Source organism: Salmo salar, chromosome ssa03 (assembly GCF_905237065.1).
Source record: "Salmo salar chromosome ssa03, Ssal_v3.1, whole genome shotgun sequence".
NCBI classification, from domain to species: Eukaryota; Metazoa; Chordata; class Actinopteri; order Salmoniformes; family Salmonidae; genus Salmo; species Salmo salar.
The window spans coordinates 5,893,252-5,905,380 of record NC_059444.1 but is presented as its reverse complement, the minus strand read 5'-3'; the positions used below and the strand labels follow the sequence as shown (position 1 = coordinate 5,905,380).

Genomic DNA, 12,129 nt, shown 5'->3' with positions numbered 1-12,129 from the left:
AAAACAGAAATACCAGATTTACATAAGTATTCAGACACTTTGCTATGAGACTTGAAATTGAGCTCAGGTACATCCTATTTCCATTGATCATCCTTGAGATGTTTCTACATCTTGATTGGAGTCCACCTGTGGTAAATACAATTGATTGGACATGATTTGGAAAGACACATCCGTCTAAATATGGTCCCACAGTTGACAGTGCATGTCAGAGCAAAAACCAAGCCATGAGGTCGAAGGAATTGTCCGTAGAGCTGCGAAACAGGATTGTGTGGAGGCACAGATCTGGGGAAGGGTACCAAAAAATGTCTGCAGCAATGAAGAACCCCAAGAACACAGTGGCCTCCATTCTTAAATGGAAGAAGCTTGGAACCACCAAGACTCTTCCTAGAGCTGGCCGCCTGAGCAATCGGGGGAAAAGGGCCTTGGTCAGGGAGGTGACCAAGAACCCAATGGTCACTCTGACAGAGCTCCTCTGTGGAGATGGGAGAGCTTTCCAGAAGGACAACCATCTCTGCAGCACTCTAGCAATCAGGCCTTTATGGTAGAATGGCCAGACAGAAGCCGCTCCTTAGTAAAAGGCACATGACAACCCGCTTGGAGTTTTCCAAAAAGGTACCTAAAGGACTCTCAGACCATGAGAAACAAGATTCACTGTTCTAATGAAACCAACATTGAACTCTTTGGTCTGAATGCCAAGCATCACATCTGGAGGAAAGCTGGCACTATCCGTACGGTGAATCATTGTGGTGGCAGCGTCATGCTGTGGGGATGTTTTTCAGCAGTAGGGATTGGGCTCCCGAGTGGTGCAGCGGTCTAAGGCACTGCATCTCAGTGCAAGAGGCATCACTACAGTCCCTGGTTTGAATCCGGGCTGTATCACATCCGGCTGTGATTGGGAGTCCCATAGGGCGACACAAGATTGCCCAAAGGTTGTCCAGGTTTGGCTGGGGTAGGCTGTCATTGTAAATAAGAACTTGTTCTTAACTGACTTGCGTAGTTAAATAAAGGTTAAATAAAAAAATGTTAGGTCAGGATCAAGGTAAACGGAGCAAAGTACAGCGAGATCCTTGATGAAAACCTGCTCCAGAGTGCTCAGGATCTCAGACTGGGGCGAAGGTTCACCTTCCAACAGGACAACGAGCCTAATCACACAGCCAAGAAAATGCAGGAGTGGCTTTGGGACAAGTTTCTGAATGTCCTTGAGTGGCCCAGCCAGAGCCCGGACTTGAACCTGAATGAACATTTCTGGAGAGACCTGAAAATAGCTGTGCAGCAACGCTCCCCATCCAACCTGACAGAGCTTAAGAGGATCTGCAGAGAAGAATGGGAGAAACTCCCCAAATACAGGTGTGCCAAGCTTGTAGTGTCATATCCAAGAAGACTTGAGACTGTAATCGCTGCCAAAGGTGCTTCAACAAAGTACTGAGTAAAGGATCTGAATACTTATGTAAATGTGATATTTCCATTTTATATGTAAAAAAAAACTGTTTTTGCTGTGTCATTATGGGTTATTGACCATGGTTACTGATCAAAACCTTAGAAAAACCTTACCAAAAGTACAGGCTCAGTGAGCACAGCCTTGTCATTGAGAAGGGTAGACACAGGAAAACCTGGCTCCCTGTAGAGGAAAGGCTGTGCAGCCACTGCACAACAGCAGAACCTGAGACAGAGCTGTATTTCCTGACAAAATGTAAAAAATATAAAACAATTAGAGAGTGTCATTTCCCCAAATTTGAAACCCTCATTCAAGGTTTCAAAAGATCTCTCTGATGAGAATAGACTACCCATCCTGTTGGGGGAAGACGCAGAGAGCTGTGGGTTGGCAGCGCACTACATTGCTGCCTGCCATAAGATAAGGGACAGTGTCTGACAGACCTGTATGCTTATTGTTCAATGTATGGTTATTTTGACCCTTGGTTATTGTTACTGTTGTCCCGTTGACAGTTTTGAACTCTATTCAATCAGAATAGAAAAAAATATATATATACACTTTACGCCTCAAATTAAGAAGTTGACTCTCGCTAGCTAGCTACACAACAAAAACCTAGCTAGCAGGCTAACAAGCAAAAAAAAGCTAGAACAAACCTTTATTTATTTTATTTATTTATTTCACCTTTTATTTAACCCGGTCGGCCAGTTGAGAACAAGTCCTTTATTTAACCAGGAAGGCCAGTTGAGAACAAGTCCTTTATTTAACCAGTTCTCATTTACAACTGTGACCTGGCCAAGATAAAGCAAAGCAGTTTCGACAACATACAACAACACAGAGTTACACATGGAGTAAAAACAAACATACAGTCAATAATACAGTGGAAAAATTAAGTCTATATACAATGTGAGCAAATGAGGTGAGATAAGGGAGGTAAAAGGCAATAAATAGGCCATGGTGGCGAAGTAAATGTCGTCTGCGTAGAGGTGGATCAGAGAATCACCAGCAGCAAGAGCGACATCATTGATATATACAGAGAAGAGAGTTGGCCCAAGAATTGAACCCTGTGGCACCCCCATAGAGACTGCCAGAGGCCCGGACAACAGGCCCTCAGATCTGACACACTGAACCTTGTAAGGGGAGTTACATCAAATGACCAAACTGAGTGAGTAAAGCAAAAAGGAGCACGGACTCTTAACTTTAAACATATCTTCTGTTTTTTTTTGTGTGAATATTTCACTATTTTTGCTGGCTTTTGAGCTTGCTAGGTAGCAACAGCAGAAGACAAACAAAATGGGTTGCCATGGCAACGGCGCAGCAGGACAGAGCAGCAGCAGAGCCCAGAGGCACCATGTCCCCACTCCCCCTCAACGTCCATTATCCACCTCCCAGAGGCCAAAAATGACACAACGAGGAAAGCTTTTAAAACAGAAACTACTAAAGTGGAGGCCAGAAACTCTTTTTTGCAGACCTACACAAAAAAACTGTGATAGGAGTAACCTCATCTTTCTCACTGACCAGCCAAACGCATGGCGCTCAGCGGTCTGTAATGGGTGGAAGCTGAAAGTCAGACAACCCCCTGACAGCACCATGATAACAATCAACCTCTACAAGACTGGGACTGTCATGGTGTCAGGTGACAGACTGGGACTGTCATGGTGTCAGGTAACAGACTGGGACTGTCATGGTGCCAGGTAACAGACTGGGACTGTCATGGTGTCAGGTGACAGACTGGGACTGTCATGGTGTCAGGTAACAGACTGGGACTGTCATGGTGCCAGGTAACAGACTGGGACTGTCATGGTGTCAGGTAACAGACTGGGACTGTCATGGTGCCAGGTAACAGACTGGGACTGTCATGGTGCCAGGTAACAGACTGGGACTGTCATGGTGTCAGGTAACAGACTGGGACTGTCATGGTGTCAGGTAACAGACTGGGACTGTCATGGTGCCAGGTAACAGACTGGGACTGTCATGGTGTCAGGTAACAGACTGGGACTGTCATGGTGCCAGGTAACAGACTGGGACTGTCATGGTGCCAGGTAAGACTGGGACTGTCATGGTGTCAGGTAACAGACTGGGACTGTCATGGTGCCAGGTAACAGACTGGGACTGTCATGGTGCCAGGTAACAGACTGGGACTGTCATGGTGCCAGGTAACAGACTGGGACTGTCATGGTGTCAGGTAACAGACTGGGACTGTCATGGTGCCAGGTAACAGACTAGGACTGTCATGGTGCCAGGTAACAGACTGGGACTGTCATGGTGCCAGGTAACAGACTGGGACTGTCATGGTGCCAGCTAACATCAGGCTGTTTGAAACAGACTTTCAGACTATTAAGGAGAGAGCGGAGAGAGAAGACACCACCAGTGACATGCCCTCCCACCAGCACCACCCTCACCCCTACTCTCCCCACCCAAAAAAGGCACATCCAGCACCTCTCTTCCCACCATAGTGGAGGACACACCCCAGGAGGAGAGCGACCCCCCTCAGTGCAGAGCAGGCTCAGGCCCTCCTCACCACCATGGCTGCCATGAGGGATGAGTTCACCAGACTGGAGGGGGGAGGTGGTCCTGCTCAGTGTGAGAGCAAACAGCCACCAGATATCCACACCTTAGAGGAGCTCCTAACCAAGGTACGGACAGAGCAGGACAGCAGCCTTGCAACACAGCTGAAAGAGGTTCAGCAAGAGAGACGGACTCAAGAGAGCTGGCTGATCTAACAAAGGAGGTGAGAGAGCTCCTAAAGGACAGGCAGAGCAGTAATAAAGAGCTGACCACACTAAGAGAGGACAGGCTGCAGGAGCAGCTAGATCACCACTCTATGACCTGCCCTCACACAGCAGAGGGGCCCACCTCAACCAGCCAGGTCTCCCCAGCCCTGCCCTAACACAGCAGAGGGGCCCACCTCAACCAGCCAGGCTTCCCCAGCCCTGCCTGCTGCACACCTTCCCAGCCCACAGAGACAGAGACTCAGGGGGAATGTTAATATGGTATAAAACTGAACTAACTCAATCAATCGAATTGATCAAAAATCAACAAGGAGGCTAAATTATAAAAACATCCTCCTCTGTGCCACAAACAGTTGAAGTCGGAAGTTGACATACACCTTGGACAAATACATTTAAACTCAGTTTTTCACAATTCCTGACATTTAATCCTAGTAAAAATTCCCTGTTTTAGGTCAGTTAGGATCACCACTTTATTTTAAGAATGTGAAATGTCAGAATAATAGTAGAGAGAATGATTTATTTCAGCTTTTATTTCTTTCATCACATTCCCAGTGGGTCAGAAGTTTACATACACTCAATTAGTATTTGGTAGCATTGCCTTTAAATTGTTTAACTTGGGTCAAACGTTTTGGGTAGCATTCCACAAGCTTCCCACAATAAGTTGGGTGAATTTTGGCCCATTCCTCCTGACAGAGCTGGTGTAACTGAGTCAGGTTTGTAGGCCTCCTTGCTCGCACACAATTTTTCAGTTCTACCCACAAATCTTCTATCGGATTGAAGTCAGGGCCACTCCAATACCTTGACTTTGTTGTCCTTAAGCCATTTTGCCACAACTTTGGAAGTGTGCTTGGGGTCATTGTCCATTTGGAAGACCCATTTATAACCAAGATTTAACTTCCTGACTGATGTCTTGACATGTTGCTTCAATATATCCACATAATTTTCCATCCTCATGCCATCTATTTTGTGAAGTGCACCAGTCCCTCCTGCAGAAAAGCACCCCCACAACATGATGCTGCCACCCCGTGCTTCACGGTTGGGATGGTGTTCTTCGGCTTGCAAGCGTCCCCCTTTTTCCTCAAAACATAACGATGGTCATTATGGCCAAACAGTTTATTTTTGTTTCATCAGGCAAGAGGACATTTCTCCAAACAGTACAATCTTTGTCCCCATGTGCAGTTGCAAACAGTAGTCTGGCTTTTTTATGGCGGTTTTGGAGCAGTGGCTTCTTCCTTACTGAGTGGCCTTTCAGGTTATGTGGATATAGGACTCGTTTTACTGTCGATATAGATACTTTTGTACCCGTTTCCTCCAGCATCTTCACAAGGTCCTTTGCTGTTGTTCTGGGATTGATTTGCACTTTTTGCACCAAAGCACGTTCATCTCTAGGAGACAGAACGCGTCTCCTTCCTGAGCGGTATGACGGCTGCGTGGTCCCATGGTGTTTATACTTGCGTACTATTGTTTGTACAGATGTACGTGGTACCTTCAGACATTTGGAAATTGCGCCAAAGGATGAACCAGACTTGTGGAGGTCTACAATTTTTTTTCTGAGGTCTTGGCTGATTTCTTTTGATTTTCCCATGATGTCAACCAAAGAGGCACTGAGTTTGAAGGTAGGCCTTGAAATACATCCACAGGTACACCTCCAATTGACTCAAAGTCAGTCAATTAGCTTATTAGAAGTTTCTAAAGCCATGACATAATTTTCTGGAATTTTCCAAGCTGTTTAAAGGCACAGTCAACTTAGTGTATGTAAACTTCTGACCCACTGGAATTGTGATACAGTGAATTATAAGTGAAATAATCTGTCTGTAAACAATTATTGGAAAAATTACCTGTGTCATGCGCCAAGTAGATGTCCTAACCGACTTGCCAAAACTATAGTTTGTTAACAAGAAATGTGTGGAGTGGTTGAAAAACGAGTTTGTGAAATGTGAACTTCCAACTTCAACTGTATGTTCCACCCCTCAAAGTCACCCTACTTTAATGAAGAGAGTTTCTCCATTCTAGAGGGGGAGATGAGTCACTTTCAGGCCCAAGGCAACATACTGGTCTGTGGAGACCCGAATGCTAGAACAGACACTATTAACAGTCATGGGAATAAACACCTACCAGGAAGCAACAACCTTTCCCTCCCCACATACCCCCTCCCCAGAAACAACTATGACAAAGTGAAAAATTAAAATGGAGTACAGCTCGTGAAGCTCTGTCGAACACTGGGTCTGTACATAGTCAATGGTAGGCTGAGAGGGGACTCTTTTGGTAGGTACACCTACAGCTCATCCCTTGGCAGCAGCACTGTAGACTACTTCCTCACCGACCTCAACCCAGAGTCTCTCAGAGCTTTCACAGTCAGCCCACTAACACCTCGCTCAGACCACAGTAAAATCACAGCGTATCTGAGAAAAGCGGAACCCAACCATGAAGCATCACGGCCCAAGAAATGGTACTAAAACAGACCACTAGATACAGAAATCTCAAAAACAAAATTGTAGCCAAAAAATACAATCCGTCCTGGACAACGTTTTAGTCTTAACATTCTGCTGCAACAATGAAGGTGTAAACTTGGCCGTTTGGAACATACACTTCATATATGACAAATTAGCCTCCTTGGCTAATCTACAGAAACATAAGAGGAAACCGCCCCAAAAAATACATCTAAATCAAAAACAGAGAACCACACAACCAAAAAATATACACCTTCAATAAGGCGGGAAGCAATACAAACACACCCTAAGAACAAAAAAGGAACAGCACATTAGAAATCAGCTGGATGGAATTGAGGAATCCATAGAATCAAACCACTTCTGGGAGAATTGGAATAAATTAAACAAACCTCATCATGAGGGATTGGATATGTGAAGAAACCACTTAGCAAACCTCTACAGCAATATAACAAAGAGCCCAGAAAAAAAATATATACAAGAAACATTACAAATCCTTGAAATCAGCAGTCAAAGATTATTTCAGAATCCTGTGGATACCCCAATTACAGAATAATAATTATTGGAAAAACTATGCACTCTCTCCAACCCAAAAAAGCCTGTGGTGCTGATGGTATTTTAAATGAAATGATCAAATATACACACCACAAATTCAAATTTGGCTATACTCAAACTCCTCAACATTATCCTCACCGCAGGTATTTTCCCCGATATTTGGAACCTTGGATTGATCACACCAATCTATAAAAATGGAGACAAATTTGACCCAAATAATTACAGAGGAATAGCAGACTACATAATTTCCTTGATGAACACCACCTGAGCAGAAGATTGGATTTAAAAAATATTATCGTACAACTGACCACATTTCCACCCTCCACACTCAAACAAGTTAACCAAAACAAAAGGTACAATCTACTCCTGTTTTGTAGACTTCAAGTAATAATTTGATTCAATTTGGCACAAAGGTCTTTTTATAGACTAATAGAAAGTGGTATTGGAGGGAAAATGTGATATTATGAAATAACACTAAAAATAAAAATAAATATTAAAATTGGCAACAAGCAAACAGACAGGGCAGCTCAAGTCCAACACTATTTAACGTCTACATTAATTAATTGGCAAAAACATTAGAAGAATGGGCAGCACCTGGTCTCACCCTAAACAACACTGATATCAAGTGTCTGCTGTACACAGATGACCTGGTGCTGCTGTCTCCCACTAAGGAGGGTCTGCTGTAGACAGAGGACCTGGTGCTGCTGTCTCCCACTAAGGAGGGTCTACTGTAGACAGAGGACCTGGTGCTGCTGTCTCCCACTAAGGAGGGTCTACTGTAGACAGAGGACCTGGTGCTGCTGTCTCCCACTAAGGAGGGTCTGCTGTAGACAGATGACCTGGTGCTGCTGTCTCCCACTAAGGAGGGTCTGCTGTAGACAGATGACCTGGTGCTGCTGTCTCCCACTAAGGAGGGTCTGCTGTAGACAGATGACCTGGTGCTGCTGTCTCCCACTAAGGAGGGTCTGCTGTACACAGATGACCTGGTGCTGCTGTCTCCCACTAAGGAGGGTCTGCTGTAGACAGATGACCTGGTGCTGCTGTCTCCCACTAAGGAGGGTCTGCTGTAGACAGATGACCTGGTGCTGCTGTCTCCCACTAAGGAGGGTCTGCTGTAGACAGATGACCTGGTGCTGCTGTCTCCCACTAAGGAGGGTCTGCTGTAGACAGATGACCTGGTGCTGCTGTCTCCCACTAAGGAGGGTCTGCTGTAGACAGATGACCTGGTGCTGCTGTCTCCCACTAAGGAGGGTCTGCTGTACGCAGATGACCTGGTGCTGCTGTCTCCCACTAAGGAGTGTCTGCTGTACGCAGATGACCTGGTGCTGTTGTCTCCCACTAAAGAGGGTCTGCTGTAGACAGATGACCTGGTGCTGCTGTCTCCCACTAAGGAGGGTCTGCTGTAGACAGATGACCTGGTGCTGCTGTCTCCCACTAAGGAGGGTCTGCTGTAGACAGATGACCTGGTGCTGCTGTCTCCCACTAAGGAGGGTCTGCTGTAGACAGATGACCTGGTGCTGCTGTCTCCCACTAAGGAGGGTCTGCTGTACACAGATGACCTGGTGCTGCTGTCTCCCACTAAGGAGGGTCTGCTGTAGACAGATGACCTGGTGCTGCTGTCTCCCACTAAGGAGGGTCTGCTGTAGACAGATGACCTGGTGCTGCTGTCTCCCACTAAGGAGGGTCTGCTGTACACAGATGACCTGGTGCTGCTGTCTCCCACTAAGGAGGGTCTGCTGTACACAGATGACCTGGTGCTGCTGTCTCCCACTAAGGAGGGTCTGCTGTACACAGAGGACCTGGTGCTGCTGTCTCCCACTAAGGAGGGTCTGCTGTAGACAGATGACCTGGTGCTGCTGTCTCCCACTAAGGAGGGTCTGCTGTAGACAGATGACCTGGTGCTGCTGTCTCCCACTAAGGAGGGTCTGCTGTAGACAGATGACCTGGTGCTGCTGTCTCCCACTAAGGAGGGTCTGCTGTAGACAGATGACCTGGTGCTGCTGTCTCCCACTAAGGAGGGTCTGCTGTAGACAGATGACCTGGTGCTGCTGTCTCCCACTAAGGAGGGTCTTCTGTACACAGATGACCTGGTGCACCTAGATCATCTGCACAGTTTCTGTCAGACCTGGGCTCTGACGTTAAATCACAGTTTCTGTCAGACCTGGGCTCTGACCGTTAAATCACAGGTTCTGTCAGACCTGGGCTCTGACCGTTAAATCACAGGTTCTGTCAGACCTGGACTCTGACCGTTAAACCCCCCCCTCCAAAAAAAATGAATATAATGATATTACAAAAAAGGTCAGGAAATCAGGATGAAAAATATAAATTCTATTAGGACACAGTTCTATTAGAACACACTAAAAACGTCAAGTATCCAGGACTAAATATCAGCAACACAGGTAGCTTGTGTGAATGAGTGAACGAGCTGAGAGACAAACTAAGAAGAGCATTCTATGCCATTAAAAGGAACATTAAAAATCTAAATTCCAATTAGAATCTGGCTCAACATTTTCCAATTAGTTATAGAACCAATTGCTCCTCTACATGGCAGCGAAGTACGGGTCTGTTGTCTAATAAAATAAAGCAGGTAGAGCAGAATGAGGCCAACAACCCCCTCTTTATTCAAATAGGGAAAAAAAGAGCCATCACATTTTACAGCCATCTAAAAACAAGTGACCCCAAAACATTCCATCACACAGCTCTACAATGTCATGAGATGAAACAAGAGTCCCCTCAGCCAGCTGGTTCTGAGGCTCAGTTCACCAACCCAAACCAACCCCGTAGAGCCTCAGGACAGCACTCAGAAAATATGGCCCAACCAAATAATCACAAAGCAAAAATAAAAATATATCACCTATTGGAAAGACACCATAAAGAAATCTAAGTAAACGTCAGTACTATTTGTCTCTAAACAGACTGTACCTGGTGGCAGAATATCTGACCACTGTGACTGAGAGAAAACTGAGGACAGTCTGGCTATAGAGACCGGTCGTCACAGACAAACCTGGCTGCCCAGAGAGGACAGTCTGGCTATAGAGACCGGTCGTCACAGACAAACCTGGCTGCCCAGAGAGGACAGTCTGGCTATAGAGACCGGTCGTCACAGACAAACCTGGCTGCCCAGAGAGGACAGTCTGGCTATAGAGACCGGTCGTCACAGACAAACCTGGCTGCCCAGAGAGGACAGTCTGGCTATAGAGACCGGTCGTCACAGACAAACCTGGCTGCCCAGAGAGGACAGTCTGGCTATAGAGACCGGTCGTCACAGACAAACCTGGCTGCCCAGAGAGGACAGGCTGTGCTCACTCTGCTCCAGGGGAGAGGTAGAGAGAGAGCTGCATTTCCTATTACACTATGACTAAATACTCAGACCTAAGAGAATATTTCTTTCCCAAAATTATCATTCAGTACAAAGAATTTGAAAAAATATAAAAGATGAAATATTTATTGGGTGAAAAGCCACAATTGTGCAGTTTTGGCAGCCAAATATATGTCCCCCGGCCACCACCTAAATGACAGCCAGTGAAAAGTGCAATGTAATGTCAATTAATATTTCCCATTTCGTTTTGTCTTTCATACCAGGTCATGTGTCTTCTCAGTCAGGTTGAGACTGGTCTACTACTATTGCTGTAATGTATTATTATTCTCATTAATATTGTTGGAAAAAGGAAACAGAAGAAAAAGGGAGAGAAGAAATAACTAAATGAGACTCTTACCCACTAGGTCATTCTTCCACCCAGAATCCTTCTCTGGAACACATCTCCCAGAATCCACAGAGAGATTCTCAGAAGACTAGAAATAACACAACATGGAGACATTTCTTCAATATAGTTGTCTGCATTTGTCATTTTGGAACTGTTTTGCAAAAAAATAAATACATTTGATCACAAAAAAACAACCAAAATATTTATATATTTTTTTCCACTTGTATCTACTTTACTGAAAACGTTCTGTAAACCGAACATTCAACACAATTCAACAGGGTTTAGACTACATTTAGAATCGTTCACAGAGTCAGTGTCTGATGGCATACCCTGCTTCTCCTGGTAGGTGGGATCCCCAACCCTGATTGGCTGTCCACATCTCCCATAAGAAAGTCAGACACTCTGAGGAGGAAGTCAGGAAGAAGACGAGTCAGCATTATCAAGTGAGCAAGACTAGCAAAGCTAAGTATCCCAGACTAGAGGTTTAAATATAGTTGATTTGAATAAATAGGCCTAACAAAAAGACAAGTGAGCAATACTGAGAAAACTAAGTGATCCAAGACTAGGAGGTTAAAACATATTTATTCAATCAAATAACAAAGAGTCCAAGGCTAGAGGTTAAAGATAAGTGTCCAAGTTAAAAAAAAAAAGGGTAGTTACATATTTATGTAGACCATTACCTAACAATGTTCAGTGTGGTTTAAGTGAAATGTTCATGTGGACATAGTTAACATGAGCCTATTCATCATTTGTACTATTACAATCAAGACTTGTTCTTTTGACTGTTAGCAGAAAATATATAATCTCTGGCCAACTGACAAGAGGTTACTAAAAAGCCAACAACAGTGTTGAAAAAAGGTAAACAAAAAAAGTCGTACTCACACATTGCCAAATGTGAATGCCAAAGTGTCAATGGACGCGTGTATCTCGCCAAATATAGCGGTTTTGTTTTCTTGGTTTACCTCCTTGAAGTTAATTCCTGTTGGAAAGTGATAAAAACCACATGAGAACATCAACCAGAGACCAAATTACATTCAACAAGCCAGCAAACAGGCAACAAAAAGCAGTCAGAGTTAGCCTGGTCATAGAATTAGCCTGGTCATAGAGTTAGCCTGGTCATAAAGCTAGCCTGGTCATAGAGTTAGCCTGGTCATAGAGTTAGCCTGGTCATAGAGTTAGCCTGGTCATAAAGCTAGCCTGGTCATAGAGTTAGCCTGGTCATAGAGTTAGCCTGGTCATAAAGCTAGCCTGGTCATAGAGTT

General features: G+C 44.9%; 1 protein-coding gene across 1 annotated transcript in view; it reads right to left on the bottom strand.

Moving 5' to 3' along the window:
• LOC106596853 (rho GTPase-activating protein 29) overlaps nucleotides 1–12,129 on the bottom strand; it is a 60,636-nt gene that overhangs the window by 32,979 nt on the left and 15,528 nt on the right. The window contains exons 4-6 of the mRNA XM_045714450.1: nucleotides 11,750–11,846; nucleotides 11,197–11,269; nucleotides 10,880–10,955 (exon numbers count right to left, since the gene is read on the bottom strand). Of these exons, the coding sequence (XP_045570406.1) occupies nucleotides 10,880–10,955; nucleotides 11,197–11,269; nucleotides 11,750–11,846 (246 nt within the window). The remainder of the gene's footprint in view (nucleotides 1–10,879; nucleotides 10,956–11,196; nucleotides 11,270–11,749; nucleotides 11,847–12,129) is intronic.